This window comes from Carassius auratus, chromosome 12 (genome assembly GCF_003368295.1).
Source record: "Carassius auratus strain Wakin chromosome 12, ASM336829v1, whole genome shotgun sequence".
Classification (NCBI taxonomy): Eukaryota; Metazoa; Chordata; class Actinopteri; order Cypriniformes; family Cyprinidae; genus Carassius; species Carassius auratus.
Window position 1 is genome coordinate 6,872,776 of NC_039254.1, and position 22,693 is coordinate 6,895,468.

At 40.8% G+C, this 22,693-nt stretch overlaps 1 protein-coding gene across 1 annotated transcript in view; it reads right to left on the minus strand.

Annotated features, from left to right (window-relative positions):
* Positions 1-22,693, minus strand: part of LOC113111645 (serine/threonine-protein kinase LMTK1-like) — a 53,969-nt gene that overhangs the window by 13,356 nt on the left and 17,920 nt on the right. The window contains 2 exon segments of the mRNA XM_026276602.1: positions 8,429-8,570; positions 17,496-17,629. Coding sequence (XP_026132387.1) covers positions 8,429-8,570; positions 17,496-17,629 — 276 coding nt within the window.

The window sequence follows — 22,693 nt, forward strand, 5'->3', positions numbered from 1 at the left end:
GTTAAAAAAAGAGCACACTATTGGCATATGTTTCTTGTTTACAGATGAAAGACACCAAAATATTGCTTTTCTCATGTCAGTCCAGTACTTTACAAACTCACTTAAAAAATATAGCGAAATTTATTGCTTACAAGAAGATGTCATTACAAATCCAAACTGAATAACAATTTCCAGATGACAATCCATCTTCCCATTTTTATCCTGCTGGAATATCCATGCCCACTATCAAATTCCCAAAATCAAAGCCAACTAAATTTTCCAGGTTAGTGGTAGTTGTTTAGCCAAAAAAAGCCAACTGTTGGCCTTTATTGTTCTTATACAGCCATGAAACACCAAAACATTGCTGTAACGTCAACCAAGTTCCAACTTATTTGATACTATTTATTATTCAGTCCACCGCACACACACAAAACATTAATTTAGGAGCCTAACTTCCACATTAAATGCACCTGTCACTAAAACTTCAGTGTGTACCCAGCCAAATATGAACAAAACAGCCCTAAACAGAAAAACATTGAGATCTGCCAACAGCGTGACAACAATGTGCCAACAAAAATCCCAGCACGTATCAGTATTTACTCATTGTGTATTTGAATCCATGATTGACTACTTGGCTTGCTCATTACTGCGGTGTTGGTCACTGACAGTGACACGCTGGCCAGATGGCTGCTGGGAATACATTCGTTGGGAAAATAATGGAGAGAAATCATTCGACCAAATAGAATTATCATACATTATCAAACACGGTGAAATGTGTTTGTAGCTGCTGTGCACGTCTTGCTTTATTCGTCACTCTAGACTGTTTTTCCCAGCAATGCAAATGAGTTTGAATAATATTTTAGTGATGTAGCTTAATGAAGTGAGTGTGATAAAGAGGGTGTGTGAAATGATGTGATCTTTAGAGTATTCGCTTGCTCAGATCTGTGTGCGTGTATGAGGGTGTGTTTATGAGCACAGCTGTGTTGGGGTGGATACCGCACACCAGAGTGCAATACATAAACTCTTTGGCAGAAACATCTCAAATCGGATGATAAACACTACAATTAGCTTCTTCATTTGTCTAACTGACATCCCAGGAGGAGAAAGACACATCTGATTACAGACAGATGCTATGTCACGTTGATTGAAACCTGCACTTCCTGGCTGGAGGATTGTATTTCTTACCTCAACCTCATCCTTGAGAAGTGACATCATTCCAGCCACTCCTAAAAACCAGGGACCGTTTTTGAAATTCTTATTCCATGAAGAAAACCATAGTGGGATTTTAACTTTGATAAATTAGCATTATTATCTGTCAGGTGGCTGCAAAATACTGCATCTATTATTCACTTACCGCGTTAATGAAATGTTTTGTGAGCTGAATCTAGAAAACCACAACCTTTTAACCTCTGACTTTTACTAATCGCGCCACATCGAGGCCTGCCAGGCTATAATAAAGTGAGTTGTTGTGGGGAAGAGAGAGAAGAAAGTCTACCCAAGGATCGGACTGTACACATCGTCTCCCAGATTCCTCAGATTCCGGGGCACGTTTATGTAGGCCGGCTGAGGCGGCATTATGCAACAGGCAGATGTTGTGCGGCTCGAGATGGAATAAGAGAGAGAAAGCCGGAAAACAAAGACCAAAAAAAATGTTTTGATAGAATATTTCCCTAATTACATTTATTTTTCTTCCCTCACTATGTAATCAAGTATTAATCTTTAAGGATGTTTGTACTGAAAAACAAGAGAATTTGCACCAGTGAAGCGCACGCAAATAACAGAAATTTGGGGGAAAGAGAAGAAAAATCTTTTTTTTTTCACCAGCCTTGTGGTCTCAGGGCAACCCATAGATTACAGTCCAGAGAGACAAAGAAAAGAATGGTTGAAGGCAATACGGAGAGCCAAAGCTCCCATTATTTTTCCATGTCTATCATAGTTGTGTGTATTTGAAATGAGAATGCTTTTTTTATTTTGAAGTTGCTGAATTCGAATTGAGGTAGAAAAAAAGATTGAAATTTGAATTTTAATGTGAGATAGCTAAACTGAAGGTATGGAGAGGAAAAAGGTAATTACCAAGGAAAAAAGGTAATTGTGACTTTTTATCTTGCAATTCTGACTTTATTTCTCAGAACTAGGAGATATAAACTCACAATTCCAAGATATAAAGTCCAATTTTGGGGGCAAAAAATACTTTTTTGTTCATGGAATTGTGAGTTTATATTTCGCAATTCCTACTTTATAACTTGCAGCTGTGAGTTTATATCACACATTCTCAGAATTACAAATTTATACTGTATATTAATTTATTGTAAAAGTACTAGTGAGATAAGTGAGATAAAAAGTCAATATTATGAGAAAAAAAAAATCCAACCTTTTTAAAATTTTTATTCAGTCATGGAAATGGGCTTCCATAGAATGGAACTCAAAGACTGAAGTTCCCTTTCAGTCGGTCACTCTCGACGCCACGTCGGATGACCGACGAATATGGGATATCGCTTCGATAGACCAATCTACTTCGAGTGTAAACTAAACGAGCCAATGCACATTGGCATGCAATTATTGCATCCAGCTGCCGCTGATCACTGCGTGAGTATAAGAGGGCAGCAGGTGCAATGCATACCAGCTTTTCGCTTCGGAGCCGAGCGTTAGTATCGCTCTGCTCAACTGTGTCTGCTGTGAACTACGGGTTCAGCACGCTCTCGGAAGCTTTGTGTGTTGGCGAGACGGCGCTTCAGCGGCGGTCGTTCCTGTGTCGAGTGGATTTGCACACTTCAGGTTGCACTACCCCTGTCGTGTTGCAAGCGGCCATCCCCCCTGTGCGCCTCAGCACTGAAAGAGCATTTCCTAAAAGAGCAAATTCTCTCTAAAAGAGCTTCACGGGTGCGTCTTTGTAAAGACGACGGATCGTCCTTATAAGGATGCCGTTTCACCCGTGCGTTTCTGGGTGCGGTCGTTACCTGGCACCGGGTGATGGTCACGATCGCTGCCTCACGTGTCTGGGCGTCGAGCACGCTGAGGTGGCTTTCGTGGATGAGTCATGTTCTCACTGCGGGAATATGAGCTGCAAACCAGGCTCCGCTACCTTCAGGGGGGCGGAGTCCCATTGCCGCGGCCGCGATCTGGGGCTCGTTCTGGCGGCCGACAGACGAGAACCACTTCCGGCAGTAGCGCGAGTGGTTTGAGGATCACAGTGGTGGCAAACCCCGCAGGGAACCAACCCTCTGGGGACCATCACTCCTCTAGCACCTCCGATCCAGTGGAGCAACCCACGGAACGCGCTGGGCCCTCTTCAAGGAGCGTACCAGCGGTATCCAGTGGGACTCCCCCCGACCACATGTCGATCTCAGCATCGGAGGGAGAGCTGTCGGATCACGGTTCGGTTGCGCTACCGTCCTCTGGGATGGTGACAAAGCCTGATTCGGATCCCGAAGTGGCAGCTATGCTTTCCCGGGCCGCCGAGAGGGTAGGGCTCGAGTGGAATCCCCCACCGCGTCCCGAGCCCTCACGGCTGGATGATTGGTTTCTCGGGGTGGTGCGCGCTGGTTCTCAGTGCCCCACCCCAGTGAGAGTGAGAGTTGCGGACGGCCAAGCACCGGACCTCACTCATCCTCCTCCTTCGCCAGATGGCAGCTGCGGGCGGTTCGAGAGCGTCAACAAAGGCCCTACTCACGCACCCTCTGCCAACCCGTGGAACCAGGTGAGCCCTGCACCCCACACTCGCACCACACTCCGGCCTGCTCACAAGCCGCCCGAGTTGGGCCCCTGTGTTCCACCTCGCTGCCCCACTGCGGGTACGGCTGTGGTTCTGCTGGTCCCGCTTGTACGGTTCTTAGGCGCCTGGTCAGCGCTACCCAGCCCGTCTCGCTGGCTTCTGCGAACCATCAGCCTCGGCTATGCGATTCAGATCGCCCGGCTTCCCCCCAAGCTCTGCGGTGTCCGCTTCACTACAGTGGAAGCGTCCGATGCCCCTGTCTTGCGGAAAGAGATCGCAGTCCTACTGGCGAAGGCCGCGATAGAGCCGGTCCCTCCAGCCGATATGAGGAAGGGGCTTTACAGCCCGTACCTCATTGTACCCAAGAAAAGCGGTGGGTTACGACCGGTCTTGGATCTGCGAGTTTTGAATCGGGCCCTCTATCGGCTACAGTTCAAAATGTTGACACAGAAACGCATTTTCAGGTGCGTCCGTCCCCAAGATTGGTTTGCAGCGATCGACCTGAAGGACGTGTACTTTCATGTGTCCATACTTCCGCGCCACAGACCTTTTCTGCGGCTTGCGTTCGAAGGACTAGCATATCAGTACAAGGTCCTGCCCTTCCGGCTGTCCCAGTCTCCCTGTGTCTTCACGGAAGTCACGGAGGCAGCTCTCGTTCCTCTCAGAGAGCAGAGTGTTCGCATTCTCAATTGGCTGATACTAGCACAGTCTCGAGATCAGTTGTGCGAGCACAGGGATGTGGTGCTCCGGCACCTGAGCCTGTTGGGCCTTCAGGTCAGCTGGGAAAAGAGCAAACTCTCACCATTGCAGAGGATCTCTTTTCTCGGTATGGAGTTGGATTCGGTCGAACAGACAGCACGCCTCACAGAGGAACGTGCGCGGTTGGTGCTAGCCTGCTTGAATACGTTCAAGAGCAGGACAGCGGTCCCACTGAAACTCTTTCAGAGGCTCCTGGGGCATATGGTGGCCACAGCGGCACTTACACCGCTCGGCCTATCACATATGAGACCGCTCCAGCACTGGCTTTATGGCCGAGTCCCGAGGTGGGCGTGGAAGCGCGGCACTCACAGGGTCCAAGTTACACCGGCCTGTCGCCAAACCCTCACTCCGTGGTCAGATCTGGCATTCCTATGGGCAGGGGTGCCCCTAGAGCAGATCTCCAGGCATGCTGTGGTTTACACGCATGCCTCCACCACCGCCGGGGGGCCACGTACAACGGGCATGCAGTCTCAGGGGTTTGGACGGGCCCGCAGCTGCAGTGGCACATCAATTGCCTAGAGTTGTTAGCAACGCACCTTGCCTTGAACCGTCTCAAAGGTCTCTTACGAGGCAAGCCTGTGCTGGTCCGATTGGACAACACTGCGACTGTTGCGTACATCAACCACCAAGGTGGTCTGCGCTCTCGTCGCATCTTGCAACTCGCCCGCCACCTCCTCCTTTGGAGTCAGAAGGTTCTGAGGTCACTTCGTGCTGTTCACATTCCAGGCCTGCTCAGTCGTACAGCCGACGAGCTGTCTTGAGCAATGCTCCCTGGAGAATGGCGACTCCATCCCCTGACGGTCCAGCTGATTTGGAGGCGGTTCAGAGCCGCTCAGGTAGACCTGTTTGCTGCTCCAGAGACCTCTCACTGCCAGGCTTTCTACTCCCTGACCGAGGGAACTCTCGGCACGGACGCACTGGCACACAGCTGGCCGCGGGACCTACGCAAGTATGCGTTTCCCCCAGTGAGCCTTCTCGCACAGACGTTGTGCAAAGTCCAGGAGGACGAGGAGCAAGTCTTACTAGTAGCGCCATATTGGCCTACTCGGACCTGGTTCCCCGAACTAGTGCTCCTCTCGACAGCCCCTCCTTGGCTGGTTCCTCTGAGGAGGGATTTACTGACTCAGAGACGGGGCACCATTTGGCACCCGCGTCCAGACCTTTGGAAACTCCATGTTTGGTCCCTGGACGGGACGCGGAGGTTCTAGGTGACCTACCCCAAGAGGTAGTTAACACCATCACTTCGGCAAGAGCACCGTCTACGAGACACGCCTATGCCTTGAAGTGGAACCTGTTCGTTGAGTGGTGTTCTTCTCGCCGAGAAGACCCCCGAAGATGCCCGATTGCGGCCGTGCTATCCTTTTTGCAGCAAGGGTTGGAGCGAAGGCTGTCTCCCTCCACCCTCAAAGTCCAGGTTGCCGCTATTGCTGCGTACCATGACCCTGTGAATGGGAAGTCTTTGGGTAAGCATGACCTCATCATCAGGTTCCTTAGAGGGGCCAGGAGGTTAAATCCATCCCGGCCCCCCTGTATACCCTCTTGGGACCTGTCTCTAGTGCTTAAATCACTACAGCAGGGCCCATTCGAGCCTTTGCATTCAGTTGAGCTAAAGTTTCTTTCATTGAAAACTGTGCTCCTGCTTGCACTGGCCTCCATCAAGAGGGTAGGGGACCTGCATGCATTTTCGGTCAACGATTCGTGCCTAGAGTTCGGGCCGGCTGACTCCCAGGTAATCCTGAGGCCCCGGCCTGGCTACGTGCCCAAGGTTCCCACTACACCCTTCAAAGACCAAGTGGTGAACCTGCAAGCGCTGCCCCTGGAGGAGGCAGACCCAGCCCTGGCTTTGCTTTGTCCTGTTCGAGCATTAAGGTGCTACGTGGACCGGACGCAAAGCTTCAGGACCTCAGACCAGCTCTTTGTCTGTTACGGAGGCCGGCAGAAGGGGAATGCCGTCTCTAAGCAGAGGATGGCCCACTGGATTGTGGATGCCATAACCCTGGCTTATCAGGCTCAGGATGTGCCCTGCCCGTTCAGGCTTCGAGCTCACTCAACTAGAAGTGTTGCATCCTCCTGGGCGCTGGCTCGTGGCGCCTCGCTGACAGATATTTGTAGAGCTGCGGGCTGGGCGACCCCTAACACGTTCGCTAGGTTCTATAGCCTTCGTGTAGAGCTGGTATCCTCCTGTGTTCTCACCTCAAACAGGTAGTGGCACTGAGAGGCCCCGGTTAGTGTCGGCTTGCTAAAACTGCTCCAGAGTGTCCGAACTGTAGACCCTGTTGAGTTCCTCCATCACCCTAGGCAGCTGGACGCGGCGGAACGTCCGGCGCCAGGCCTTCATGATGAATCCGTGAGAACCATGGAAGGCTGGGCTCCATATTGAGACCTAAGCGGTACTCGTATGTGTATAGTCCACGGTATAGCCTTAGAGCCCGTGTTTCCCCGGCAGACTTCTGCCTTCCCAAGAGGGTTTTAATCACCTCAAATTTCTCCGTATACTCCTAAACGGATGCTATATGTGTATTTGCCTCCGAGACCTCCTTCGGGAAGGATGGGGCTTCCGCAGCGTCCCGGCTCCAAGCGGACCGGGTACGTTTTCCCAGTGTTATCCAATCTCACCCAGTGAGGTAGTGCTTTGACAATGGTGAGTGGAGCTACTTGTTCTGAGCCCCGGCCTACACCTAATAGGGGCGCAGGCGGCTCGCACAGGGCACTGGAAGGGGCAGCACCCATGGCGCTTTGATAGGGATCCCATATTCGTCGGTCATCCGACGTGGCGTCGAGAGTGACCGACTGAAAGGGAACGTCTCGGTTACGTATGGTAACCCTCGTTCCCTGAAGGAGGGAACGGAGACGCCACGTCCCGTCGCCATGGTTGCTGTACCGCCGCTGAGCTGCCGGGTTCTCGGCTCGGCTCCTCAGCGAAAAACTGGTATGCATTGCACCTGCTGCCCTCTTATACTCACGCAGTGATCAGCGGCAGCTGGATGCAATAATTGCATGCCAATGTGCATTGGCTCGTTTAGTTTACACTCGAAGTAGATTGGTCTATCGAAGCGATATCCCATATTCGTCGGTCATCCGACGTGGCGTCTCCGTTCCCTCCTTCAGGGAACGAGGGTTACCATACGTAACCGAGACGATTCATATAAGTGAAATTTTTAGTTAGAAAAGCAAATTTAAAAAGCCTTTTAGTTTGAAGGTCTGTTTTACAGAGATAGACTAACTTATAAATAAAGTAATGGTTGAGAATTTAATTATTTTTAAAATCTATTTAAATCTATTTCTAAATTGTAATAATATTTCATAGTATTACTGTTTTTATTTTATTTTATATCAAATTTATTCAGCCTTGGTGAACCTTTTTAAAGTGAATTTTTTTTTATCTCACCAACCAAAACTACACATAGTGTAAACACTATGTTTGAAAAGTAACCAATATACATTTGTGCTTAGTTTGTATATTTAATCATATATATTTAATGAAATGTTAAAATTGAACAAAAATCCTCATCCCACCATTCCCATTCAAATTCCAGGTCAGCTTCCTGCAGGGTTTGGCCAGTTCAATTAAAATGTACACTCATAAATTTAAGTTTGCATTGTTTAATAGTGAATTTTGCAATACACTGATAGCCATCAGCACGGAGCAGATGGCCTGGGTTCTGAAGGTCTGAAGGGCCGGAGCAAGGCATGGCTGTGGGAGACTGTTGACTGAGGGAAGAGTGGAGGCAGCAGCAGGGCGTGGGCCTGTTCTGGATTTCACACTGGAGATCTTGTGGGTTGGAAGCGGGACCAAACACATTAACAATATCCTCTGGAAAAAAACTCAGTCCAGAGAATGTGAAACTTGTATGGGAGTTGCATAAGTGGGGTCAGAGCGGATACAGGACTGGGAGAAAATCAGACTTTCTTAAGTGCTATGACATCTGGTTCAGCTCATATAGCAATTTCCACAGACGTGGTGTGACGGTGACCCACCTGATCGGCCAGGTTGCTTGGCAACAGGCAGCGAGACCTCGGTGAGAGGCAGGATATAGACGTCAGGACCGGTGTGAGATGTAGGCGATGCTGGCGTGGACATGTCCGCCTGATATTCCTCTCCCTCTGCATTCTCAAATTCCTATGGTAGCAATAAAAACACAGAGGTCAGAGGTAACAGTTGCAATGAATGAGTTAATGAAGAAATGTCTACCCAGCTAACAAACATATGTTATATATATATATATATATATATATATATATATATATATATATATATATATATATATATATCGCATAAAGAAAGTAAAGCCAATTTTCAGAAACATTAAGAATAATATTATTTTCATTCATGATAAGAAGTCCAAAAGGAGTTTGAAAAAATACTTTTTTCCTCATGTTTTATTTTTAAAAGAGATCCTAATAGTCATATAATGTTGCTCAGCTCAATCCCATCTTTGTGGGAAGGATTCAATGACCATTTGTTTGTGTGTGTGTGTGTGTGTGTGTGTGGGTTTTGGGACTTGATGAACAAGAATAAACAAGCAGATCTTTAAATTGAAAAGAAACATCAGTGACTGTTTTAACTGAGGAGCTTTTAACCTGATTATTTTAATAAATTGAATACAAAAATGTAATGCTTACTTGAACAAATGACAATTTATTAAACAGTCCATTAAACATCCTGTCACCATAATCTGATCAAATAATGAGCCATCCCTTTAATCTCAAGAGCTTTCAACTTGTACGTCTTGCCCCAAAAATGCTTTCATCTCCTCATGGATACTGTGAAACTACAAATAGAGATAAGACAGTGCTAAGAAAAGACGAGACTTGGCAGCATCTGGAAATCGGAAATGCTCCTCCAGATGCAAGCAAATTTTCTGTGAACTCGGGTGTGGAGATACAGGGTAGAAGAAATGGAAAACAGTGACCTAGAGGGGTTACACACACTTAAAAGCGCAAGCTAGCAAACAAATACACACAAACACACAAGTTCCCCTAGAGGCCCCATCCTCCACATCTTCACACGCCCCACACGAGGCCACATGACCAGGCTGCTGATCTGCCCACACTGAAAAAAGTGATTTTGGAGAGTGGTAAATATAATCTTTGGAAACCATATAAAAAGTACATGACTATTGCAGCCAGCCAACGAATTCTAAAGTAATGGATAAATTCTACATATGCTAGCCATTCATCAACAGTAAGAACCATCACATAGAAAAATGTAGTAAAATATACCCCCAAACCGTGAGTTTTTTTGCTTTAAATTGCGCAAGCATCAGCCCGCGTTTTTGAGTGAATGTGGACTCATATAAACACTGAAGCAGTGTTAAAAGTAACACTGAAGCAGAGTTGAAGTTAATGAGATAATTAAGAAATTAATTGGGTCATGATTGACCATTATTGAAGACATCTGATGTTAACAAGCAGACTCACCAAACTAGAAAATCACAATTTGTGTGTTACCATTATAGTGGTCAGTGTTTGCTTTAGTTGGGATCTTGAACCTTCAGATGTTTACTTTAGACTTTGTGGGGCTGTGGTAACAGAATGATAACATACAGACCAGCGCAAAGACAATCATGTGTGCTATTGATTGTTGTTTGAACGAATTGTCATGTAGTGACCTGAATGCGTCAGTTCAGGTTTCTTTAATGTATGCATAAATTAAGTGTATTATTTATTATTTATAATTTTACATTATTGTAGCCAATAAAAACTCATCCATGGCTCCCATCATCCATTTTGGCATTAATAAATTATGAGCTGAACTGTCTTTTTAACTTTTTAATAACTACATTTTATTTTTGCTGAGATAATTTTTACCTAATTTTAGTGAGTAAGTAGCTGTTGAATATATACATAAATGTGAGGTATTGTTACCCAATTTGTGCAAGCATTTAATAGCTTTTTACTTCAGATAGTTTATACTCAATATATGGGATTAAATCTACCCCACCAAAGTCGATGCAAATTGTTACCTCACATTTACTGGGTAAATTCTATAGATTCGTTTTTACAGTGCAGTGCACGGCAGTGCTACCGAACGCTAGGATTCTCAACAGGGTACGCTGTGATCCTAACTAAGACTGCAATAATTTGTCTTCTGAAACCACATTGCTTAAGTCACAGTATAAACATTTCAGTGCCAGCTGAACCACACTGCATTTTTTATCACATCAAGCTAATAATCAGAAACATCTAGTGTGCACTGTTATATCCTCTGATGAAGAAACATCTGGTTTAAGCAAGTACTTGTACTATCTTTTCAAAAGAATATCAAAACATGTATTTAATAATCAGGGATTTTTTTTTTAGGAGAAGCCAACACATCCACCCAAAAACAATGGATTTTGCAATCATCTTTGATGAGATATTTTTTGGAAGGAGCTCATAAAAAAGACCTGCACAAAAATCGTCAGGGAGCAATTCTTAATTCCTATAATGGTACTGTATATAAAACATTTTCAGATTTCCATGGTTTCATATCACAACCTATATCCTCTATTTATAATAAGGTAAATTACACTTTTAATTAAACAAAGTTAAATTATATGGGAACACATTTTAACTAGCATATAGCATACACACTACTATTCAATTAAAACAACTTTCTGAATAAAGCACTGTTCTGTACGGCCAAAGATTTAATAAATTTCCCATCTTACCTGCCCTTAATGCACACGTGTAACATCTAACAAGATGCACTGATCTTTAACTCTTCCCTTCCGCCCTATGAACCTGCACCGCTGGGCTCTTCACAGAGCACCTGTGAGGTGCCCACATGACCCCAGACAGATCCCTCACCGGACTAGGAATTGACCCATGCTGCCACGCAACCAGAGAACCCAGGTCTTGAGAATACATCATTATAACTCCCAAGAAAACATACAAATAAAAAGCAAATAGATCCTGCACTTGAGAGAGAGAGAGAATGCAGGGAGGGGCAGTTCCTGTGTTCTTCCCACGAGAGTGTGGACGACCAGTGATAAAGAATAGTAGAGAAGCTTCCACAAAAATGTGAGACTGAAAAAAAAAAATTCTAACAAGGATAGGCTTTCACATTCTGTGCTTATGACATCACTATTTTTTTTCTTCATCCTTCCTTCCTCGCGCTCATTCCTTCTCACATGTGCATGACAGGCCCTTGCTACAGCCATCGGCACAAATGAGCACACTCACATGTATGCTTCTATGCATGTGCATTCATTTGAAGAGGTTAGAATTAGCATATCTGCATATTTACCATACTAGAGTCGATTACTGTTCAATTGTTTGGTTTTTCAGGGACACATTAATTGATCAAAAGTGACAGTAAAGTCATTTCTAAAGTTGCAAAGATTTCTATTTCAAATAGATGCTCTTCTTTTCAAAGTTATATTCATCAGAGAATTACAAAAATATAAAATATAAAATATTAAGCATCACAACTGGAACACTGATAATAATAAGAAATGTTCATTGATCACCAAATCAGTGTATTAGTATGATTTCTGAAGAATCATGTGACACTGAAGACTGGAGTAATGGTGCTGAAAATGTAGCTTTACATCACGGGAATACATTTCATTTTAAAATATAAAACAGTTATTTTAATGAATTTGATCAAACAAACGCAGCCTTGGTGACTTCTTTCAAAAGTAAAAAATAAAAAATTTACTGACCCCAAATTTTTGAATAGTAGTGTACAGTATATACAGGTCCATCTCAAAAAAATTAGCATATTGTGATAAAAGTTCATTATTTTCCATAATGTAATGATAAAAATTTAACTTTCATATATTTTAGATTCATTGCACACCAACTGAAATATTTCAGGTCTTTTATTGTTTTAATACTGATGATTTTGGCATACAGCTCATGAAAACCCAAAATTCCTATCTCAAAAAATTAGCATATCATGAAAAGATTCTCTAAACAAGCTATTAACCTAATCATCTGAATCAACTAATTAACTCTAAACACCTGCAAAAGATTCCTGAGGCTTTTAAAAACTCCCAGCCTGGTTCATTACTCAAAACCGCAATAATGGGTAAGACTGCCGACCTGACTCCTGTCCAGAAGGCCATCATTGACACCCTCAAGCGAGAGGGTAAGATACAGAAAGAAATTTCTGAACGAATAGGCTGTTCCCAGAGTGCTGTATCAAGGCACAGCAGTGGGAAGTCTGTGGGAAAGAAAAAGTGTGGCAAAAAACGCTGCACAACGAGAAGAGGTGACCGGACCCTGAGGAAGATTGTGGAGAATGACCGATTCCAGACCTTGGGGGACCGGCGGAAGCAGTGGACTAAGTCTGGAGTAGAAACATCCAGAGCCACCGTGCACAGGCGTGTGCAGGAAATGGGCTACAGAGAAGCAGCACTGGACTGTTGCTCAGTGGTCCAAAGTACTTTTTTCGGATGAAAGCAAATTTTGCATGTCATTCGGAAATCAAGGTACCAGAGTCTGGAGGAAGACTGGGGAGAAGGAAATGCCAAAATGCCTGGAGTCCAGTGTCAAGTACCCACAGTCAGTGATGGTCTGGGGTGCCATGTCAGCTGCTGGTGTTGGTCCACTGTGTTTTATCAAGGGCAGGGTCAATGCAGCTAGCTATCAGGAGATTTTGGAGCACTTCATGCTTCGATCTGCTGAAAAGCTTTATGGAGATGAAGATTTTGTTTTTCAGCACGACCTGGCACCTGCTCACAGTGCCAAAACCACTGGTAAATGGTTTACTGACCATGGTATTACTGTGCTCAATTAGCCTGCCAACTCTCCTGACCTGAACCCCATAGAGAATCTGTGGGATATTGTGAAGAGAAAGTTGAGAGATGCAAGACCCAACATGAGCTTAAGGCCGCTATCGAAGCATCCTGGGCCTCCATAACACCTCAGCAGTGCCACAGGCTGATTGCCTCCATGCCACGCCGCATTGAAGCAGTCATTTCTGCAAAAGGATTCCCGACCAAGTATTGAGTGCATAATTGAACATAATAATTTGAAGGTTGACTTTTTTTTTTATTAAAAACACTTTTCTTTTATTGGTCGGATGAAAAATGCTAATTTTTTGAGATAGGAATTTTGGGTTTTCATGAGCTGTATGCCAAAATCATCAGTATTAAAACAATAAAAGACCTGAAATATTTCAGTTGGTGTGCAATGAATCTAAAATATATGAAAGTTTAATTTTTATCATTACATTATGGAAAATAAGGAACTTTTATCACAATATGCTAATTTTTTGAGAAGGACCTGAATATATATATATATTAGTGCTGTCAATCGATTAAAAAAAATTAACTAATTAATCGCACAATTTTTTTAAAAATTAATCACGATTAATCACGATTAATCGCAATTAAAAGACTGAAAACTTTTTGGATATGTAAATGTAAAATGTAAATAATTAATGTAAACTCAAGACAAAGAAAACTATTTAAATTCAAAATATGATTGTTTATTGGAATTTTTGTTTAACTTGTAACACAGATTTTCTCATGTAAACAACATACATGCAATAAACCATCAATATCCTCCAAATTAACTGTTGGCTTGAAAGCCATATTTATTACAGAAATAAAAACACGGGCATGTAAGTACCATTTGAATTTCAAAACAATCAATGCCAATAAAAAACAAAAATGATTTCCATGCTGAATTCTAAATGGACTGCAAAAAAATTCCAAAGTCATTGCCAGTGCTTTAAGTGGGCGGTACTCAGTAGCGCCACTTCCAAATATAGCTCTTGAGCGTACCGCCACCTCTCCGTGCGCCCAGAACGTGCTTGTAGCGTACCGGTACGCTCATTTGGACATCTGTTTTAATATAGGTTTTAATCTTTTACCTGCACTGCCGATTTTCAGAGCGCCCTTCACAATGCAAGCTTCCTAATTCATCCCACCGAGAGCATAAACTACATTACCTATTCACCCTTAAGTTATACAAGTGAATAGCGCATGTGTCGCTTTTCCCACTGTTAAGTGTCAACAACTCAACGTGGCCGGAGAAGGTGTGTGAAACTCGTTGTGAGTTATACTAAAGCAAAATCTTGAGTATTTATTGTCTGATAAACATTAAAAACTGTCTGCGGAGGTTGAGTCGTCCTGCAGCCCCCGCTGGCTGCTCATTAGCTGCAGCATCTTTTTTCTAAGTTCTAAAAAAATACCATAGACGGCAAGGCACAAATTTAGATATTCATTTATCTAATTAATCTATAGCCTATGCACAAAGACAATATGATCTTTTTGTCCCCTTTTTGTTTTAAAGCCTGATGAAGAGAGAGAGCGCAAGTTGCTGCAGCTGCGAGGACAGTGATGCACGCGTACAGGAGTGATTGACAGTTCGCGGCACTGTGTACAAAAAATACTCCGCTACACAATTATTTCGTTATTTTCGTTTAAGCTTATTAACGTTAGCGTTACAGAAAGGTCTGATTTACGCACTGTTACAGTCATTGTTTTTTTTTTTTTTTAAACAATGACATTTGAGTTCATGATTTTAATGTTGCTGTTTCTTGTGGCAGACTAAATGAAGAGTAATGTTTCTTGTGGCAGACTGAAGAGTAATCCGGCAGAGTTTTATACTGAAACTTTCCGTCTAAAAGTCCTTCCTTGGTCTTAACCATATTTCTTAGCACGTTGAACACACAAAGGCCACAACTGGAAATAAAAAAAACTGCAACCGCGTTAATTGCGTTATTTTTTTTTTAACGCGTTAAATATTTCAAATTAATCGAATTCGTTAACGCGCAAATTTTGACAGCACTAATATATATATATATATATATATACTACCAACTTCAATTTAAACTGAACCCCTGAAAAAAAATCAAATACACAATATACAATAGAGACACACGGTCTAAAAACATTGACTCGTTGCAGTTTCCGATAAAGTTAGCAAACACTAATTTATTCGACAGCACTTGATGAGTGTTCATTATTGAATGCATATACAGCACTCAAAATATTATCATAAAACACACTTGGTGCGCCTTATGTAAACACTGTATTACAGTTGCACCTCAAACTAACAAACTCAGTGCTCACGGATTCTGTAAATGTGTGATGTTTTTAGAATGCTAAAGGGGAATGAATGAATCAGTTACCCTCAGGCTTGTCAGACTCCCAACCTGTATACAAGAATTAGAGAGTGTTGCGTAAATAGACAGAAAATGTGTTAGATAATAGATGCAGAGAGACAGAGGGAAGAGGAAGAGTCTCTTTTCAGCCGCTGATGTTTAAACGCTGAGCTGTAGTTCCACTGAGGGATTGTAATTACAAATATTTGGCCTTTACTGGAGACCAGATGCTTAGAAGCATGAAAGAGCCATCATCCTCTGTCTCACACACTCACACGGGTCTCATTTCTCCCGTGCCTTGCCCCACTTTAAAGTTGCTGCTAAAAAATGCACAGTTATGTGCTGCTGAGATCCATAGCCATATGCCGTTTGAAGGCCTCTGCTGTTTTGCTACAAAAACACATCTACAGGGAAGCGATTATGTCCCTGCTCTCTCTCTGCCATGGTTCCTTTAACCTTATGAGACAGGACTAAGTGGTTTGCACTGAAGAAATAGCTTTTCTCTGGAACTCTGGGACTCTGTAACCTCAGAAGGGCAAGAGGACATGCAGCTGAACAGAATGCATGTGTGCATGTGCTGTGCTACTTTTCAAAGTAACAGATCAAAGCATTCCTACAGATCTGAAACAGACTCAGAAGTGATTCATGAATGATCCTTTTCAGACTTTACAATTTCATTCATGACTACAGGAGAGCAACAGGCCAAGAAGCAATAGAGAGATGCTTTTGTGTAAATTCACTGCTGACTGGCAAGTATCATTCAAATCTCTCCCAGTTAATAATCTTTTAATGTCAAATAGAGATTCAATATGTAGATACATGGCATTTATATCCGTGTATTTACACTTGATTCTGATCAGTTTTGGGATTCTACATTTTCTTTTTAATACATAACAGCCAAATTGATTCCTACATAGCTAGTTTCATAGTTCTCATATCACTATATATTTAAATATATATTTATATATATATATATATATATATATATATATATATATATATATAATTTAAAAACATTTTTTGAGGGGGTATAATAAAGTATAATAAATCTTTGCTTCTGGCGAAGTGTTTCTTTATTAATGCACATTATGTTTACATATTCATAGACAGTGGCATGAGAAAGTCTGAACATTATAGTATAATATAAGATGATCTTGTTTTATCATTGTTGGTGCATTGCATAAAATCTCATTCCTAAGGGATATTATTTTTTTCTTCCAGTAAAAATATTATATCTGAGAAACAGACATGATTTAGATATTACAGGAATGCATCTTTGAGAGAAATATAGTTTTTTTTTTTTTTACCTTTTCATTCACAATAAGAATACATCTAGACAGAAAACTGTAAATGTTATTATTTGCATTAAAAAAACAGAAAATCCTTCTATTTTAACACTGTATAAATAGAATCTATATTTGAACTTAGTGTAAATAGCATATCACTAAAAATACTGCTGTTTTCACTTAGTGTAAATAGAATCTATCTCTATGAGAATATGCTATTATCATTTAGTGTAAATAGCATCTGGTGAAATTTGCACTTAATGCAAATAGCCTATATCACTTACACTGCCTTTCTTCAAGATAAAAAAAATATCAAATTAAGGGAATGGAAGTTTTTTATATAGCTGATTTCATACACATTGATATTTCAAACAGCTTCACAGAATCATAAATAAAAACCAAAATATTGTATAATAAAAAAAATGAATAAAGGAACATTTTAATTTAAAACAGAATAAGTTAGTTTAAATAAAATAAGATTCAATATTAAAAGAAAAAGTTTTTGACTGGAAAACAAGACAAAGATACTGTGTAGATTTGCATTGTCTGCTTATTTCATGGGCCTGACATGGTATATTTAATATGTGTGTTCTGTTTGGGACTGAATTTTGCTGAGTTGGCTCATTCCAAAGTGTGTGCCCAGTGAACCATTGCAGTCTGATGGAATTTAAAAGCCACTACTTGTAAAAGTGATTGAAATGAAAGAGGGTCTCACCTTAAAGCCAATGTCACCTCGTTTACAGCACAGACAAGCCAGCATGAGGAAGATAAAGGTAAAGAGTCCAGAGAAAGAGACAGCCACCACAGCCAGAGAGGATGACCAGGACAGCTCAGTCAGTGGAGCGCCATCTGCAGGACAGACAAGACATTACACAAACTAAGCAACTGCTATCAGCATGAATACACATACTGAATTGCAAACAAGAACAAGATTTGATTATTCTTATTTGTGTTCCAAGACAACCAATACTAACAACCAAAAAGTATTTTACCGATCACATGGATGCAAGAAACTGTAAAAAAGCCTTGTTGACATGATTTTTCTACACGCACGGTAATCATTATACAATATAAATGCTGATTACATTTCAACTACAGGACAGTTTGACTTGGACGGATATTTTGTAGCTTTAACTCTAACTTTTAGCATTTTACCTTCAAGTCCCAGTAACAAATTACATATTTAATGATCACATTAAAGCTACAATGTTTGTTTCAAAAGCATAAGGAGCAAAACATATCTATTTACGATGGTTCTTCTCAGCATTGTCTTGGATTTCTTGGCTTACTATTCTCCAAATCAAATTCAGTGGGTGTGCTGAAAAGATTGCCTGTCTAAAAATGCTTTGCAAATATTTCATTCAAAACAACTTTGAAGACAATTTTAAGTAAATGATGTGTAATTTTTAAGTATAAACACTTATAATGGCAAAGTAATTTTCTGAATAAATAATTACGCTTAATATAAGTTTGACACTGCTGATGAACGGCTAGATTTGTTGAGAGAACCCTTTTCCCTCACAAACTGAATATAAAACACAATTGAGTCTTTTCTGATTTCAGTGCATTTGGAATAAGCAAAAAATGTTGTAGCAAAGAGAACCAGCATGGACTAAATGAAGAGACATCCTGCTGTTTTCTCTCACTTTTTAAACTGTCAGATCTAATACTACATTTGGCAGGCCACTGGCATGTGCATTATTAAAGAAATGTCAGGGCAAACACATACAGTAATAAAGAGCATAATTATCAATAATACAAGGCATATATGATCTAATTCATCATCTAACACAACACAATAACAAGACCAAGATTGATAGTGATTGTCAGTAAGGTCATATTTGATAGCTTTATTTATTTTAATAGAATTGCAGGGTCTTATTTTCATTCCGAATTCGGCTCCAGTAGTTGCCTTGGAAACTAGAAAGGATAGAATGAGTTTAAAATCTGCAGTTGGCTGCAAAACGCTCTTGTGTTTCAACATCCCCTCAAGTATGTCTGTCTGTCTGTATATCTGTCTGTCTGTCTGTCTATCTCAAATGACAAAAAGCAGACCATGAAGATATTGATGAATAGGATGTGAGTTTGTGTGTACTTGGCACGTTTCATGAGCAATACGTTGTGAGGCTTCATGAAATGCATTCATCTATATTTCACTCCCTCTGGTGCCAGGAGGTTTTCTGAGTGCTGAACCGCTCACTGCAGCAGCATTACAATCAGACGTAAATCATTCAGCTTCAGAGACCAGGACTGTGGCCAGACCACTACAATAGAGACACTTCTTTAATGAATAGCAGTTGGGCTCCTTCTGTTGTGCCTGGTAAAGCAGGTAATCAGGAATGTATTTAACAGAGATTTAGTCTCGCTCTGAGCGTAAGCATATCTGGTTATTTTCAAAGACGAGTTTCAGTCTTGTTCGTATGAACACTGAAATTAGTATTCATGAATCAGATCGCATGCGGTGATGAGGCACAGAGGGGAAGTGACAAAGACCCTTTCAAGCATCCTTCATTAGGAAAGGTTGATTGGGAGAAAAATACAGTGATTCAGTAGCTCCAGGGTCGCATTAAAGAACATCTCAAATAATAAAGACCACAATTTTCTCAAAATCATTTGATGTTTTAATTGTAAGGATGTTTATATATTTATATATAAAGAAAAAAAAATTCTCTAAATGAGAACAGATATTACTAAAGGCAGGGCACATTTAACCTGACACTTCAACCTGAAGAGTTTCAACCCATACACATGTACATCTATTATTATTATTTGAATTTATTATTTGATCCTTCAATTAATTGGTACACTCTAAAAAAGAAAAATCGGGTACAATGTACTGTATAATTTGAAGGAATTTTTCAGTATTCATTTTTTTTTACAGGTGTTTAACCAGTATTTTTTACCATTATAGAATTGATGTAAATGTCTGTAAAATTTATAGATAATGTCCGTGAGACAATACAATGATTAGAAGTCTGAACTACATGCATGTCTGTCGCTATTCCTTTTCAGAATTCGGTGTTTGCATTAACATTAGTCATGTAATTCTGAGATGAACGTTCCCTGAAACACGTTGTCTGGACCCTGTGAGCTCTAATTCCAGACTGCTTTTCAAAGTGTGAGAGCTGTGGTGACTCATTGCAATTTCATCGAGCCATTACAAGGCTTTCAGATTCAGGTGCTCTCAAAACATGTTGTCTTTGAGGTTTGCTTTGGCCCACTCAAACTCTCAATTTGCAAACAAACTTTAGTCTTAAGTACTTTCTGGAGCTTTAGACAGAGAATTTGTATCTTAAAAGTGTTTTATAGCTTACAATGAATCCAGAGAAAAAGATCATATTTTAACTTTTTATTTTCCAAGATAATAAGCATTTCTCAGAAAGCCAGATACAGCAGTAGACAGAGACAGTACACCACACATTTCAGCTAAGTGCCATAGAAATACACAATCAAAAATACGTTTATATATAGTATAAGTTTTCAATAGATACATTTTTCTGAAAGCTGTTAATTCCATCACAGCACAAAATGATAGTTTACAAAAGTAAATTTAACGAATAATACAATGTGCTTAAAGAATATGATACTGAGGGATTTTTACTTCTATTCAGCAAGGATGCATTAAATTATTAAAATCACCAGTGCATTTCTATTTCAAATAAACACTGACTGTTCAAAATTTTTTATTGTGTTTGTTACAAATAAATGCAGCATTGGTGAGCACAAGGCTTCTTTTAAAAACATAAAAAAACAACCTCAAACTCTTACAAATGGTGCAATGCTCCATGTTGTCTCCCCAGCCCTGTCTTTTCCTGTCATTCCAATCCAATTCAATTTAATTTCTAACTAACAAATTGAATTGAATTTTGCACAACCCTGAAACTCAACACCCCATGACTGAAACACTAAGGCTGAGCAGCTACTGTTAGAAAATACATGCAGCAATACGGAGGGTGGCTGATATGAGTATATGACTGATATTCTCCAGCATTTCATTTCAGGAATAATAGAGTAAATGAATGTGAAATGGATCATAAAAAAAGAAGCAGGAGCAGATATTTTTATTTTTTATTTATTTTTTTACAATAAGAAGTTCTCACTGCAGTTTGCTCTTCTTCTTCCTCTTCTTCTTCTTCTTCTTCTTCTTCTTCTCTCTCTCTCAGCTCGGGGGTTGGTACTCATTTTCAGTGAGCTCAGGCAGAGAGCAGGAGCAGCTCTAATGACTAAATGATGAGGGATGGGTGGAGATGAACCAGAGCAGAGCCACAAGAAGTGGAGGAAACGTGTCGTGTACTCAGTTCCCGGTGGGAAGCGACTTGAGCTCGACAAAAGAGCCCAATCTGAACCGTTCATTAACAGCCTACAAGCAGATTCATTAACATAAACCAAGCCCGACCTTTTATCCAATCATAAGACGGGATAAAGGAGTTCTGCTTTCACTTACACACTTACACAGGAAATAAACAACCTGAACACATTAATGGGCCTCTAGTCACTTAGGCAAAAGCTTAAGCTTAAACCTGTTCTCATGGAAAAATGTACTATTTACAGAGATGGCAACTTCGTATGAATTCATATGTTGTGAATCATACAAAAATCATATGATTTTAAGAAAAAAAGCAAGCATGAAGGTCCACTACCAGTCCTAAACATAACCGTCATTAGCATGTAAACACATTTGTATGTGTGATTGAATCAAAAGATTTTGCCAAAAATCTGCTAACAAGTAAATAGTTTAAACAAATATATAGAAATAAATAAACCCTCTCTACATTAATTAATGATAATTTTTTTGTTGGTAAGTGTATATTCATGTTTAGGTTTTCTAGGTAAAATTTACAATATACAATTTTACCTAAAAAATAAAAATAAAAAAAACAATACTATTGTTTTTTTTTATATTGATACAAAATATTTTTTTGTATCAATCGCTATATTGTATGTATGTACTGTATGCATGTATATATAATAATAAATATTCTTTATTTTCTATATAGCACCTTTAAATGTTACATCTCAAAGCACTTTACATAAATAAAACAACAAAATGTTTAGAGACATCATTTCATAAAATAAATAATTTATTATCTGTCAGAAATGACTTTTTTTGGATTTGATAATTTATGATAATGATATTAAGTTTCATGAACCTTCATGACATCATGAAAGTAATGACATATTAATAACTACCAGCATATTCAGTGAGCTCATTCAGTCAGCATCAGACTGATTCAAACTCTGGAGTGTTTCATTAGGAGTAATTCATTAGAAGAACTATTTGTGAACTGAGCTACACTAATTGCACCGTATGTTTGTTTATGCACAGACAGCGAGGATAACATTAGAAAGTGGTATACAGAGATTTTAGCTAATCACATTTGGCAGATGCTTGTACCCAAAGCATTCAAACTACATTTCTACAATTTATGCATTCCTTGGGAATCGAACTCAAGACTTTGGAGCTGCTAGCACCATGCACTTAAAAAAAAAAGAAAGAAAGCATGCAATGCTATTGCAGAAATAATAGTGCTACATTAACAGCAACGGGCTTCAACATTGTGCTGAGATAGCTTTCTGTATGATACCCACTCATCCTCAGGTAGTTTTAGTGTGCTGGCATTACTCCCATCCCTCACTCCACTATCTCCAACAGCTTTGCGCATTCAGCACAAGAGCAGGCAAAAAGCAAGAGATTAAAGACAAAAAAAGAGAGAGAGTCAGTAGAGGCTGAATGCCAAACATGCTCAGAGAAAAAGAGAGACAGCCTGTTCAAACACGATCGAGCCATTAATCTAATAAGCTGAATTCTAATATTGATGAAGAGACAGAATGTGAGAACAGAAGGCAAATGGAGAGACGGGTGGAGAGGTGGAGCTGGACCAAGGCCACAGCAGACAAACTGGAAACAGACAT